Raw genomic sequence first — 16,125 nt, 5'->3', positions numbered from 1 at the left:
AAATTCTCAGGTACATCTATAAACAGAAATGTAAGAAGATGTTTATTTTATTGTTATTGGCATGGCAGTTGGAAGAGTACAGGTAAAATGTGGGTGCAGAAAATGGAATTCTATGAAACAAATTAGATGGATGGGTGAATCTTAAAAATATACTCCTGAATGAAGGAAATAAACACCAGAATGAATTTTATGACACAATATTATTTATATAAATTGAAAATATACACAAGTGCACATTTTGCACAAGAACACACCCAAAAGAAAACACATCAAGCAAATTAGAATGGTAGCTTACGGGGTAGAGAAGGGAGTGGAGGGTGCCATAGGGAACAGGAGGTGAATAAATAAAACTTTTAATCAGGTTACCATATTTCATCATTCTATATCCAAGATTTCAATTTACTTGTAGTGGAAAGAAATCCTGTGTGCTATGTTGGCTTAAGTCAGGAATAGTTCTTGGAGGATATTTTCCTGAAAGAATTTGGAACAAATTTTTGGAAAAATCTTTGTTTATACCATGGATGATCTTTTTTGTTTTGTTTTTTGTTTAATTTTTGTTTTGTGGGTGTGTGTGAGATCTACTTTATTTTGTTTTGTATTTCATTAATCTGATCTTATTTTTTTCTGTCTGCCTTCTTCAGTTTTATTATTCATTTATTAACTTCCTGAGATGGATGTTTTCCGAATCAATTTTCAACTTCCTTTCTACTTTAATATATGCCTTTAAGGCTCAACATTTCCCTCTATATATGTGTTAAAATCTCCAGATCCAATTATGAATATGAATGTTTCTCTTCATGGTTCTGTCAGTTTTTGCTTTATAAAGTATGAGCTGAAGTTATTAGTTTCTGATAACTTGAAACTTTTATGACTGTGAAGTGTCCCTCCGTATGTCAAGTAATGCTTTTTTTTCCCCCTTAAAGTTCACTTGGTCAAATATCAATGTCACAGATTTTATAATTACAGAAATAACTTGAGACCTAGGATGCTGATGTGTGTCTCTAGAAAGGATTTTCACTTGCTTCTGCACGGGTTGTAAGATGCTAACAAAACACGTTCACCTTTACACAATTTCAGGGAATGAGGTGTTTTGGCGTTTGGCTTCAGTCCCTGCCAAAGAAAGCCCAGTTTCCTTCTCCCCTTATTCCAATGGTGAAACTCTTTGGGGTTAACCAGGAAGCCTCTGTGGCTGGTAATGCCTTTATGTCGCTTAGCCTCTTGAAGACGTCCAAAATTCTACTGAGCTTGTACGCCTTTCAGTGAACAGAATTTACACCCTTCTGAGGCCGACACAGTAGAACGGCAAGGCTGCCTGAGACCTCAGGGATTCCGGAAAGTGAAAACCAGGGAAGTTGGGCACTTCCGCACCAACCAGGGGGGCAAGGCTCTGTCCGTTTTCCGCTCGAACCTTCGGGGGAAGTGTAGTGCAGAAAGGCGGTACTGTAGCCGGTACAGACACACACACACACACAGACACAGACAGACACAGACAGACAGACAGACACACACACCTTGTGGGACATGTAGTCCAGAGTGCAGAAAGGCGGTACTGTAGCCGGTACACACACACACACACACACACACACACACACACACACACACACACACACACACACACACACACACACACACACACACACACACACACACACACACACACACACACACACACACACACACACACACACACACACACACACACACACACACACACCCTTGTGGGACATGTAGTCCAGAGCTCGTGCCGGTAGACACCCCCGCTCCCACCCTTGCATTCTGGGACATGTAGTCCAGAGCTCGTAAACTCGTGTAGTCCCATATACTGCAGCTACAGTAACGCCTCGCTGTAAACGTTTCCCCGCGGAATTCTGGGAAGTGTGGTCCAGGAGCTCCGGGTTAGTCGCAGGCACTTCCGCCCCAAGAGGACAACGTAGCAGCCATCTTTTGCCTGATTATGGTGTTTCAGGTCCGCTCTTCAAGACCCATTCAAGCTTCCTCGACATGCGCCTGGGGCCAACCTTTCCAGACCTTTCATTTGGGGAGAAAGAGGAGGAGCGGCTAAAAGCGGAGGTTTGAGGGCCTAGAGTGGTGATGTACGTCCCCCGGACGGAGCTTCTTTGCGTTTGGTAACGTACCCGGGATGGGGTGGGCTCAGGTCGTGCCTCCTCGGGTTTGAGGGTCTCCCCGGTTTTCTTCACCCCTAACCTGACCCCGTCCCCCATCTATGAGCTAGCCCTACCACTTCATACGACGTCACATTGGGTGAGTTGCTTAACTCCTCTGTGCCTCCGTTGCTGTTCGGTAAAAGGGGGAAAAAAGGAATGCCTTCTTAATATAGTGTTGTGAGAGAAAACGAGATAGCACAAGTAAAAGGTCTACAACTACCTGATACATTGTTGTTATTAATACTACTCTAATTTGGGAGGCACCCATTTCGCAGCGGGATTCTGTGAGCCCAGGAAGCTGAATTGTCCTGGACTTCTGGCCTGTTCTAGCTGGTACGGGGGTGGAAGGGGCTGCGGTATGAATTAGTGGGGGTGGAAACACAGCCTTGGTATTTCACAGTCTCATTTCCTTCTCCAGCCCTGACTTCTCAAAAAGCACTGCACGGAGGAAGAGGCAACAGAGCCCCACGTGAGTAGGACTTGACATTCTTCTACTTAAGATATTCATATAAATTGTAGAACGTATGGGACATGGGTAACGATTATAACTGAGACTTGGTCACTAATTTCCATTCTAAAAGCTTTATGCAAATGAACACATTTCCATCAGGCAGTGGCTCTGTGAATTGGTACTGCTGTTTTCTCTACTTTAACGATGAGGAGATGGGGGCAGGGAACACAACCCTGTTGGCCCATCCTTACCCAGATGGTAGGAGGCAGAGCTGGGGTTGGGACCCAGGCAGTCTGAGTCCAGCACCTGAGTTTGCTAATCCCTTTGGTATATTCTCTTTGAGCATAGGGTACTGGTTAGAATCATATCATGAAAGTAGGTTGGGACTTAATCGTGGGGACCTTGAGAGCAAGGTTTAGGCTATTTTTTTTTTTTTTTTTTTTTTGCGGTACGCGGGCCTCTCACTGTTGTGGCCTCTCCTGTTGCGGAGCACAGGCTCCAGACGCCCAGGCTCCGGATGCGCAGGCTCAGAGGCCATGGCTCACTGGGCCTAGCCACTCTGCGGCTCTGTGGGATCTTCCCGGGCCAGGGCACCAACCCGTGTCCCCTGCATTGGCAGGCGGACTCTCAACCACTGCGCCACCAGGGAAGCCCTATTTTATGAGTTTTTAAGATAGTTTTCTCAACTGGGTCATTTATTTTATTTCAAATAATATGTATATCATAGAAATAGCGTAATCATTATGGAAAAATGCGGATATATACATAAAGAAAAATTTTAATTATCTATAATTTTGGGATGTAAAGATAACAGTTGTTAATGTTTTAGTGCCTTTTTGTCTGGTTACTCTTTGTGTATGTTTCTGTGTAGTGGAGGCTGCTTTGTGTGGGACTGATGTTACACTGCGGTGCTACTCAAATTGTGGTCCACAAACCAGCGGCACTGGCATCACTTGGATAGAAATGCCCAGCCTTGAGCCCCATTCAAGACCTTCTGATTTATAATTTCTGCATAGGGGGCCTAGGAGGCTGCATTCCAACAAGATCCCGCAGTAATTCACACGCACGTGAAAATTCGAGAAGCTCAAGAGAGGGTCTTTTCTGGAAACTGAGGCCGAGCAAATTGACCCTGCTGGATGTCACAGATAAAACTGAGCTGGATTCACCAAAGCCCTACTTAGTCCAATGATTTTATTCCCCCACTAGTTATTGTCAACTGTCAGGGCCCCTTTCAAAATCCTGAATTGAGCAGAAGACAGCTAGCAAGTGTAGAGTCAAAATGCAGGTCGTTAGAAGTGAAGATGTATCTCTCCCAGGCTTTGGGGAGTGGAATCATTGCCATCTTTTGTACTAGATCGAACCTGGGCCCCCTGCATTGGGAATGTGGAGTGTTATCCACTTATTTCTTATCCACTTATTTCTTAAACTCCCATTTATTTCTTAAACTTTTCTATATTTATTATGATATAATTACAATTCAGATTCTTGTCTCTTTTAATTTGAATTAGGTATGGACTGTCAAACTATTTTTTATTGTTGTTGCAGAATCCTGGCTTTTATTAGTTCTCTTTACCTCTGCATAATTGTCAAAACGGTACTTCCTGTTTAAAAAGAAACAACGTATTCTTATACCTTTTGTAAATGTTGTCCATGTCAATTTAAATATTATTGTTGCAGTTACAAAATCTTTAGGAAGACAAGCAGAGATTTTTCAGAAGTCTAAAGACTCACATAACAGGGCAACAACCTGTGACCTCCACATGTCTGACAGTGTTCTGCTGGTAGAAATCACATCTTCAAGGATAATTTCTAACTAAAATATCATCTGCTTTATCACAGTTGCTAAGAAATAAGAAACCCTGACGATGGTGTTCTCAGAGCTTTCTACCTTACAACGATATCATGAGGTGGATGCCATTGTTCTCCCCCACCTGCAGATGACAGAACTGAGGCGAAGAGATGTTAATAACTTGCCCAGGATGACACTGCTAGTGAATGGCGTAGCCTGATCATAGCCCATGCATATTGACTCCAAAACCTACTCTTACTTACATGGTCTCTGTTTACACCATACCCAGAATAAGAATGACCACTGTGGGAGCTGCAGGCACACTGTGAGGGGGCCACTGTGTGTGGATGGGCAGGTCATTCCTCACACAGCCACTGAGAGGGGTTACGGGGGCATCTGGTATCCATGTGGGGCTCTGCTCATCAAGCGTAATCAGCTGTAGCCACCCCGAGGACTGGGAGCCTTGGTAATTCACAATGAGCACCACGTGGGTTAGTGACTTTTTTTTTTTAACCAGATTCCATTGACTTCTTTCTTCTTTCCCTGTCTGTCTTGCTAGGACTCTGCACTTCCCCAGAAGGAGAGAGAAAATGAGCACATTCCAGGTGAGTAGAGCTTGCCTTCCTTGCTGTTAAAAACGCCATTTTTGTGCTCAGATTGGACACAGGTTTTCCTCTTTTTTTTTTCTTTTTCTTTTTTTTTTTTGATTGGAGTATAGTTGATTTACAATGTTGTGTTAATTTCAGGTGTACAGCAAAGTGATTCAGTTATACATATATATACATATATTTTCAGATTCTTTTCCCTTATAGGTTATTACAAAATATTGGGTATAGGTCCATATGGGTTTTTCTCTTTCAAGGAGAGTCTAAGCATATGAGGGCCTGAGTGTGCCATGCGTGCTTTTTTTAAAATTCCTGTTACATTTAATTGGTTTCGGTTTTAATTTTTGTTTTATTTCATCATTTTTTTATTTCACAAGTAAAAGAAAAATTAAGGGAAATGAAGGACATCTTCCACTTTACTGCTTACCTGCTTACAAATTAGCTGCTTTTATATTTCTGTAATCTCTTCATCATATGTATTCATAGCTGTGTATTTGTATTTATAACATAGATACAGTTTTAAATTGTTTTTTTCATTTAATACTAGCTAACATTCACTTTTAAGTGCTTTATCATGTTCCCACAAACCTATGCACTTATTTTTTAAACATTCTTTATTCACAGACATTTAGTTTAAAGACTTCTACTGTTTTAGGAACACTACAGTGACAGTGTTCCTGATTTAACCTTTTTCTCAAGGTATCTGTTCTGAAGAATATTGACCCTTTTTGCCCTTAACATACTAGGTTTAGGTATTCAGAATTGAAGAGGTACGTTTTATATGTGGTGCCTTGGATGTTTTTTGGTAGAATATCCAAATACGGCACAGCACAGCAGGATCAAACTGCTGCTTCATGCAGAAAAAATAATGTATTGTTAGAAGTTTTCTCATGACCAGAGTTAGATTCAGTCTTCCCCATGCTTGAGTCAGACCCTTTGTGTATTTTATTTAATGGTTTGTTTATTTTTCCATCTTATATTTTTTTCTAATCAGAGTAATACATGACCTTAGTTTAAGAAGTCCAGTGGTACTTAAAGCACTTGTCACTGCATAGACACCTCGGAACAATTGTATAAAGAGGTGCTTGGTTTCATCTTGGTTTTAAATATAAAGAATAAGGGTTGTGAAAAAAGGAGGAACCAACTCAGACTCACCCAGAAAACCAGGGGTCTGGAGTCAGAGTATTGCATTCAAGTGAAAGAGAGAAACGGGAAAAGAGAGAGTTTTCATTCAGAGACCTGGCATGGCCTTTTGGTTAATTTCCACATATAACACTCCTTCTCAGCTGGTTCCCACCTCAATGAGAAAGCAGGTGCCATCAAATACTGCCGGGACTAAATTGGTAACTGTTTCTGGGGCGCTTGGCAATAATAATTAAAAAGTGAAAGCTTTTTAGTTCAGGATCCAGCGGTTAGAATTTTAGGGAGTTTACTTATGAGTTGTCTGAGAGCCCCCGGTAAGTACACAAAGCTTTCTCTTTCATAACCGCATGTCTGGTGAGGCTGAGGAAAGTCAGTGTGTGGCATTGGCAGGATGGAAGGAGGGGGTGCTGGGAAGTCTGCACACCGCACAGGAGCCGGAGCAACTTCTCACCCTCCTCTGCTCGGGGCTGCCCCTCTTCCAGTGGCCACTGGGTATAAGATTGAGGTGGTGTTGTTTGTTGTAGGAGGCGGTGACTTTCAAGGACGTGGCCGTGGCCTTCACAGAGGAGGAGCTGGGGCTTCTTGACTCGGCCCAGAGGAAGCTGTACCAGGATGTGATGGTGGAAAACTTCCGGAACCTGGTCTCAGTGGGTGAGGACAGCCTTTCTCTGCGAGTGTCTTTGTGACCTTGGTGTTTCAAGGCTTTGGGCCTCTTGAGATGGTTCCCTGAATTTGGGGACCAGACTTTTGCAATTCCTGTGGGACATGAGAGGATGTCTCTGGTCTTTCTAAACAGTGTGTTTCAGGTCCTTTTCATTTATTTTGTAAAAGAATTGTAAATCGACAGTATCTTGCTGTACCTTGTGTATTCTTTTTCAGATTTCCCTCCTTGCCATTAGTGGAGTATAAAGCCAATTTATTGAGCCCTAAGTGTGATTTTTTAATGAAATAAAATAGTATAGAAAATATCAGAGTTCCTTAGGAAGAGTACAACACGTTGCAGCAAAAACTGTGGGCGATGGCATGAGTGGTGTGAGAGCCAGTGGGAACAGATTTCATGAAAATAGACATTGATCAGAAATAGGTCGTTCAAGCTTCGTTTTAATAACGTATACTTGTACATGTGTATCTAGGTTGTGAAATAAATGCTGTTTCTTCAATGGGTCGTGATACAAAGTTTGAAAAACACGGCTTTCAATATCTTGAATGTGCAGTTGGAACTCAAATTTCTAGTAAACTTTAGCTCTAGCCCGTTCATGTTAACTTGTGACTTTGCATGTTCTCATTCTTCAGACAAGATACAAAACATATAGAAAGAGAAGAGAGGCTTTGGTTGATGAATTCAGCAACCCAGATAGAAATTTAGGTAAGAGCCAAGCAGTCGTGAGTTCTTGTGGTTAGCTCACTATCTGTTTTGCTTCTCACCAGCCCTGTGCTGTCCATCACCTGGTCCCAGTTGGAAGTCTCTTTCCAGGATTATTGCATAGTCTTTGTACTGGTCACCTGTTCCCACCCTTCTCCTCCCACAGTTTGTTCTTTAAGTGGCAAAGTGATCTTTTGTAACTTTAAGTCAGGTTATGTTCTTGTTTCAAAATTCTCTTGTGGCTTCTTTTTCTTAGAATAAAAACCACTTAAAGTGGCTTCTAGAGTCTTCTGTGGGCTGCTGTTCATTCCCCACCATCTCCCTGAATACATCACCTCTCCTCCCTCTTGCCCTGTCTTTTCCAGACCTGCAAAGGATGCTTCTGCCACAGAGCCTTTTCCTTGTCCTTCTCTCTGCCTGGAATACTGTTTCACCTGTAATCTTTTAGGCCTCTTTACTTCTTTCAGTCAGTCACCATAAAGATGATGAGAGGGCTGTCCTCTGACCATCCTATGGAAAATACAGCCCTCTCTTTCTTACTGTCTCTGCCCTGCCTTGTTTTGTCTCTAAGCATTTCACTCATGTACATTTTTGTTCACCTGTTTCTCACCTCTCTTTCTTCCACTGGAGGGTAATCCAGGAGTGGAGGAGGAATTTGGTCTGTTAATGTTTATTGCTCACTAGCCTCAGTGCTTAGCATAGTCTTGGTACATGACAGGGACTCTTAAATATTTCTTGAATAAACGAATGAGTTAATGGATAGAGAAATTAGCCTTCCATGAAAATAGCTAGTAGGCAGTGAACAAATCCGAGTGAATAAGGGATATTGCCAAATGTTTTTTTGTTTTCAAATGAATTCCTAGCCTAATTCTAACTTCTCAGGTGCCCATGATATATGTATGTGTGTGTTTGCCTTTCTGTACAAGTTTGCCCTCATCAACTTGCACAAAAAACATGTATAGAACCTGTAATTATAACCAAACTGAGTAAAATGCTTTCCCTGTGACTTTCCTTGAGCTCTTAGTAGCAGAGCATATTCATTTGGGGAGGAAATACTGTTTTGAATGAGGATTCTTATGTCTACTTCTTAGGTAGCTCTCCCCATAGAAGGAAAGAAAATTCTGTTTCCTTATCCCTTATACCAGGGGAGAACAGGTCTCAGAAAACAGCCAGCTGGTGAGTTAGCCTTTCCCTTAAAAGATTTGCCCCGCTGCGTCCCATTTGCTTCCTCCCGAGCCCACCTCACTAATAAGAAATCGATCTTCGTTAGCTCTGCAAACATTTTGTGTGTGTGTGTGTGTGGTGCATTTGTATGTATCTTGTAGAAGGCATTTTAGATAATGTCACCTTGAGTGCTTTGATCATTCTTTAATAGTTTCTAGTCTGTTTCTTCTCAATACTTATCACAAGTTATGGAATTTATTCCCAGCTCACTCATAAACCCCATTCTTCACTTTGGAACTCATTCTTGTTAAAGACCAATGTATCTGTGTCCAAAAATTTTCCATGCTGTTTTTAAAGAGACAGCATTCTTCCCTACCCTCTAAATTTTGACTCCTACTTGGCAGGGGGAGTTGGGGAACGTATTAGGCAGCACAGATGCCTCAGAAGGATCCAGTGCATAGGTCTTCATGCTTTTTTTTACCCCCACTGATTCTTAGAACTTTTTTAAAAATTAATTTATTTATTTTTGGTTGCATTGGGTCTTCGTTGCTGCACATGGGCTTTTCTCTAGTTGTGGCGAGTGGGAGTAGCTCTTCGTTGCGGTGCGCAGCCTTCTCATTACAGTGGCTTCCTTATTGCAGAGCATGGGCTCTAGGCACGCGGGCTGCAGTAGTTGTGGCACACAAGCTCAGTAGTTGTGGCTCGCAGGCTCAGTAGTTGTGGCTCACGGGCTTAGTTGCTCCGTGGCATGTGGGATCTTTCCGGATCAGGGCTCAAACCTGTGTCCCCTGCACTGGCAGGCAGGTTATTAACCACTGTGCCACCGGGGAAGTCCCAATTTTTAGCACCTTTCATATTCTCCTCAGCACTAACCCCCTTGGTGTACTGCCACCTCTGGTGCAGCCTTTCAACTTAAGCAAAACTGTACTTTCTAGTCCTTTTCCTATACCTGATACCTGACTTGTAAAAGCTCTTTCTCTTCTCTGACTTGGTTCAAACTTAACCTGGGATTCAGAATTGTAGAGAATCCTAGAAATCAAACTGAGTTCACCTGTGCATGCATTTCTTGAGCCCTAACTGCCAGGCACTGTTAAAGCTGTCAGCACAGCAAAATGCTTGTCTTTATCGATACTGTATTGTGATAGGAATGACATGTAATTTTTGAAAGATGATTTAAATAGTATGTCAGATGGTAGTCATTTGGTTTTAAATGGATTTCATTAATGCTAAGTTTTTGGGAGTTTAATGGACCATCTCTTGGTTTCTGTTAGTTTATAAACCAGAGAACTTCATTTGTCATGCGAAAGATAAGCTGAACCATCCTGAGGTTCATTAAAGTCTCATTCTGTGTCTTAAGTGTAAAATCTTGAATCTTTGAACAAAGCTTTCACGTGTCCACATCTCTGAATTCTCTGTCCTTATAGAAGAAAACAATCAAAGTGAGTTGAGGGCCGTTCAAGACAGAGGATCACATGAAGAGCTTTCCTGCTGGCAAATCTGGCAACAAATTGCAAATGACTTAACCAGATGCCAAGACTCCATGATAAATAGTTGTCAGTTCCACAAACAAGGTGATTCCCCCTGCCAGATTGGGGCAGGACTCTCTATTCAAATTTCTGAAGATGAGAACCATATATTAAATGATAAAGCAGGTGATCCCAGTAACACTGGAAATCCAAGGTTTGCAACTTTGAGAGCCCAGGATTCTTGGAGGAAAACTTCATTGACTGAGTCACAGAATTATCAGAATAGACACCAGCAAATTTCCATGAAAAATAAACTGTGTCAGTGTAAAGAGAATGTTGACACCATCAGTTGGATTTCACATCACCTTGATGCTCACGGAGTACACAAGGGTCAAAAATCTTGTGGCTACAGTGATTATAGAAAAGATAGCATGAGGGTTTCAGCACTGGATCAGAATACTATGATTCACACAGGACAAAAACCTTACCAGTGTAATGAATGTAAAGAAACCTTCACCGATCTCTCCACCTTTGATCTTCACCAGCAATTACACTCAAAAGAGAAGTCTCATATATGCAGTGAGTGTGGAAAAGGCTTCTGTTACAGCTCGGTTCTTCATATTCATCAGAGAGTTCACGTGGGAGGAAAACACAGTGAGTGTGATGAGTGTGGCAAGGAGTTCAGTCAGAGCTCACAGCTGCAGACTCCTCAGAAAGTCCACACTGTAGAGAAACCGTTCAAATGTGGGGAATGTGGGAAAGGCTTCAGTCGTAGGTCAGCACTTACTATTCATTGTAAAGTCCACACGGGAGAGAAACCTTATAATTGTGAGGAGTGTGGGAGGGCCTTCAGTCAGGCCTCTCACCTTCAGGACCATCAGAGAGTCCACACTGGGGAGAAACCATTCAAATGTGACACGTGTGATAAGAGCTTCAGTCGAAATTCACACCTTCAGTCCCATCAGAGAGTCCATACGGGAGAGAAACCATACAAATGTGAGGAGTGTGGGAAGGGCTTCATTTGTAGCTCAAATCTATACATTCATCAGAGAGTCCACACAGGAGAAAAACCATACAAATGTGAGGAATGTGGGAAAGGCTTTAGTCGGCCTTCAAGTCTTCAGGCCCATCAGGGAGTCCACACTGGAGAGAAATCATACATATGTAATGTGTGTGGTAAAGGCTTTACTCTGAGTTCAAACCTTCAGGCACATCAAAGAGTCCATACAGGAGAGAAACCATACAAATGTAATGAGTGTGGGAAGAGCTTCAGGAGGAACTCCCATTATCAAGTTCATCTGGTTGTCCACACAGGGGAGAAGCCCTATAAATGTGAGGTATGTGGGAAGGGCTTCAGTCAGAGTTCATATCTTCAAATCCATCAGAAGGCCCACAGCGTAGAGAAACCTTACAAGTGTGAGGAGTGTGGCCAGGGCTTCAATCAGAGTTCACGACTTCAGATCCACCAGCTGATCCATACCGGTGAGAAACCATACAAATGTGAAGAGTGTGGGAAGGGATTTAGTCGTAGAGCAGATCTTAAAATTCATTGCAGAATCCACACCGGTGAGAAACCGTATAATTGTGAGGAGTGTGGGAAAGTCTTCAGGCAGGCCTCAAATCTTCTGGCCCATCAGAGAGTCCACAGTGGAGAAAAACCATTCAAATGTGAAGAGTGTGGGAAGAGCTTCGGTCGGAGTTCACACCTTCAAGCCCATCAAAAAGTCCACACTGGAGAAAAGCCATACAAATGTGAGGAGTGTGGGAAGGGCTTCAAGTGGAGCCTGAACCTCGACATGCATCAGAGGGTCCACACAGGAGAGAAACCATATAAGTGTGGGGAGTGTGGGAAGCACTTCAGTCAGGCCTCAAGTCTTCAGCTTCATCAGAGTGTCCACACTGGAGAGAAGCCATACAGATGTGACAGATGCAGTAAGGTCTTCAGTCGGTCTTCACAGCTACAGTCTCATCAGAGAGTGCACACAGGGGAGAAGCCTTACAAGTGTGAGACCTGTGGTAAGAGCTTCAGTTGGCGCTCCAATCTAACAATTCATCACAGAATCCATGCTGCTGATAAATCCTATAAAAGTGATAGGAGCGGTAAGACCATCAGAGAGCCCACACACGAAAAAAGTTCCATAAAATGATTAAGAAAACAAAACAAAAACAACTCAGGTGTCATGTGAATTCTTCCAGTCATCAAGTTCAAAAGAAAAACAAATCATTTGTTTCATTAAAGTCAGTGTTTCAGCCACAGCTCAACATGTCCCAGTAGTCAGGAGGCAACACAGCAGAGAACCCTGGTAAATGGTGTAGTAAGTTTGAACTTTGACCTCTATTAAATATTACTCAGGGGAGAAGCCTTAGTATGAGTTTTAGCAGGCCTTGTACAAAAAAAGTATGATGGACATGCCAAAATTTATGCCCATTACAATGTAAACTCGACGAATGCAGAGACGTTTGTTCTGAATCTACAGTCTGAACATTGTCAACTACTTCATAGGTGCTCGATATTTGTCCAATTAATGAGGAAAAACTTCTTGAAAATTATGTTGCAATCCCCTCCAAAATTTCATAAAAATTTGTATTCAGAGCAGTTAACCTAAATGTGGCCTTAAAAGTAATTCAGGGAGACAAAAAGTTGAAGTGTTAGAAAACCACTCTGTATTGCAATTTGTAATATGAATGTGGCATCGTCCTGTTATGATTAGCTCCATTTGTCCCCCCAGCCTCGCTTCAAGTTGGATCTTATCTTGGACTTTGTCTAATATTCTGTTAATTTTTTACAGTACAAATTCAGTTATCTTTTGTGACAGTATAGACTTACTGAAAATGGATTGTTCATCTTGCAATACAGAAAACATACTGTTGACCCTTTTTTCAAGAATGTCAAGGCAGAGGTTTAAAGTTTAAGTGTCAGAAAGAGTTACTAATGACAGTGACAGAGGACAAATATTTCTTAGTAAATGAACTGATCATTGGATTCTTATTCACCACATTTCTGTCTAGGTTTTGATGTGATTGTCTCCCAAGGGTTTTAGCATTACTTTCATCAATACTTCTTAAGTAGAGAAAAGAGGCTCTTTGAAGTAGATTACTTTTGTCAAGTTTTGTATCTCCTTACTCCTTCTCTCTGGCCTGAGACAAAAAGAAAAAAATTATTTGTTGAAATTTGGTAATTTCATCAAACATGTTTATTCAGTGACTGACTTGCACACTTTTTTCCTAGCGGTGGATTGAAAAATTGATTTTCAAAGTGAAGTTGGTAAGTACATATCAAAATATAGAACATGCGTCCCTTTGATATAGAAATCATAGAATAGGACCTTATAATTAGGAAATTCAAATAGAAAAGGTGAGTAGCACATCAATGTTACTAAAGTTTGTAAAAGTGAAATATTCAATAGGAATTTCTTTATATTTTAAGATACTTATGTAATAACAGATCTGTTAAAATGATGGCATAAACTTAATGACAGAAGCATGTAACAGTTTAATGTATTTTAGGCACATCACATACCTTAATCAAACACGTATGTGTGTGTTAATGCATCCTATCATCTGTAAAGGGATATTCACCCTTATGTAAACAGTGGCAAGATTTTCAGGGATTTTTTCCACATTTAACTTCCATATTTTAAATTTTTCATTGAGCATCAATTTTCCAGTAAAATACTGTTATTTTTATAGTAACATAGGTAGTAAAATAATGTAAAATATAATATTAAAAATTACTAAGAACATATTAATACCTCACAGTAAGAAATCTTATCATCATGAGGTATATATATGGTTAAAATTAAGGAATAGACCTCTAGAAATCAGTTATAAAAATAAAAAATTTATATGGTTATTCAAAGATACAGAATATTAGTCAGTGTAACTGTATATTTATAATTAATGCATTTGAAGTTTAGGATAAATCCATGCAGCCCAGAATATTCTGTTTTAATTCCAACAGTAGAAATTTACACATCCTAGTTCTCCCCATCAGACTTCCTTACTGGGTGAATGGATGGAGAGCCTGGGGTACCGGCTTGTCCTTTCAAGTGCTTGGTCTGACTGAAGTAGCTGGGTCATTCCAGACACTATGACACAGAGAACCGTTAGCTGTGGGAAAAAAGGAATTAACCCCCCCCCTCAAAATTTTTTTTAAATTGTTTACAAAGTAACAGTGATTGGGCAAATCCTGAAGATAGAGAGTGGAAATAGGTAAGTTTTAGAGGTAAAATTTATCAACGATTCCCTAAGGAAAAATGTGCATAGGGAAGAAACCGAGAATGATGGGAACAAGTTGTTAAGGAGGAGGTTTGCATACCATTTCCTACTTCTTAGTCATTTCACTGATGTTTAACACTTACTTGGTTAAAGGGCTTTACTCAGCAAAAGATGTATTTAATGTGAGAGGCAGGTTTCCAAGATTGGTTTCCTAGACCACACCTTCACATGTGTATGTAAAGTCCATGCTATTGCAAATTGCATTGCATTAGATGTCAGAAATCCTAGGCCTTTCATGTTTTGTTTGTTTGGTATGGTAGATATCAGGGTAGCCCACCAACTCTGAAGGTAATTTGTAGTTTAGTGAGTTAAGTCAAGGGCTGGAAAACTACCTCCTGTGAGCCCAATCTGGCTCATTGCCATTAAAACTTTATTGGAACATAAAAGCTCTTTATTGGCCCATCCATTTTTTTACCATCTTTGAATGTTTCCCATTGTGCTGACAGTGTTTAGTAGTTGTGACGAGCACTGTGGCCCACAAAACCTAAAATATTTACTTTCTGGCCCTTCAGAGAAAAAGTGTGTTGATCCCTGTGGTAAGCCCAAAAGGTTTGTCTCTGTAAGTGAAAGACCACAAGTAGAGCAGAACTTAGACTTGGTTCAGTGAGGATTCCAGAGAGGTGTTCTTTTTGATTCTCATATCTGCCCTTCTGGTTGACCTTGTTCTTTAGTTTGGTTCAAAGACAGTGGTAGCAACTAGGGACTACCTGTTTCTTTCTTCACATTCAATGAAAGAGCTGCTCTTCCATTCTTAGTGTTGAGTACACTACTCACTCCCAGTGCATAGCTTCCTCTAACCTTGACTCCCATCTATGCTAAAGACTAAATCTTTAGCTTTGTATCCAGTTCCATTGGCCTTTGTAGGGCCTTCAGTTTCAACTCCCACTTGATAGCTTGAGCTCGAAATCTATTTTTACCACTGGGGATTTTCTATCTTAGCTTTGAGCTTGGCTACATAGCAACACTTTGGGGGACTTGTTACAATCAACATTTCTTTCTTTCCTTCCTTTTTTTTTTTAAGGGGATCCAAAGTCAAATTCAGTCAGTGGCTGAATGACAACACATTGAGTCACAACCTCGTAGATTCTCTTAATGTCATAGGGCATCAGTGGGAAGGAGTAGAATCCTGGAAATTTGAGGTGGAAATATGGGCAGATTCCAACAAAGCTGAGGCCTATGACCTCTGACCTGTGACCTCTTAGTGGAGCCTCCTGTGCTATTAGAAGGAAGTCTGCCTCTGAGATAGTTTCTTTGCAGGGGACTGTAGATCCTCAAGACTTGCCTCCACTACCTCTCGTATTTCTAGACCTAGTAATCAGACTAGAGTCCTTGAAATGGGGAAGGGAGCAGGGAAGGGGTGGGCACCCACCGGGTATAAAGTATGACCATGAGGAGACACTATATCTGCTAAAATAAGGAATTTTATAATTTATATCAATAGAAACTTCAGAAATATTGTGTGATTGTGGATTTTGTAGGTATTGAAGCAGGTGGAAGTAATGTAATATTGGATTAGGCTGGATTTGTTGATACGAGTGCATTCAACACCCATTCCAGACTTTGCTCAAATGACTGAAACCTGTACCCAAAGTTAGCATATGCTAAAGTCAAAATGCCAGAACTTTCTAAGTATGTTGTAGCAAAATTTCTTGATGTTGGCATCACTGACATTTTGAACTGGATAGCTCTTTGTTGTTGGGA

General features: G+C 41.2%; 1 protein-coding gene across 1 annotated transcript; it reads left to right on the top strand.

Moving 5' to 3' along the window:
* The first annotated feature begins 2,091 nt into the window (after positions 1–2,091).
* On the top strand, positions 2,092–12,293 carry LOC103084795 (zinc finger protein 226). Its single transcript, XM_007458564.1, is given in 7 exon segments — positions 2,092–2,126; positions 2,584–2,634; positions 4,965–5,010; positions 6,678–6,814; positions 7,441–7,519; positions 9,368–9,371; positions 10,105–12,293. Coding segments are annotated over 7 exon segments (2,541 nt in total).
* Positions 12,294–16,125: the final 3,832 nt, after the last annotated feature.

The sequence above is a fragment of the Lipotes vexillifer genome, unplaced genomic scaffold, assembly GCF_000442215.2.
Source record: "Lipotes vexillifer unplaced genomic scaffold, Lipotes_vexillifer_v1.1 scaffold371, whole genome shotgun sequence".
NCBI classification, from domain to species: domain Eukaryota; kingdom Metazoa; phylum Chordata; class Mammalia; order Artiodactyla; family Lipotidae; genus Lipotes; species Lipotes vexillifer.
Note: the sequence above shows the minus strand (reverse complement) of the source record. Positions and strands in the feature narration are given on the sequence as shown.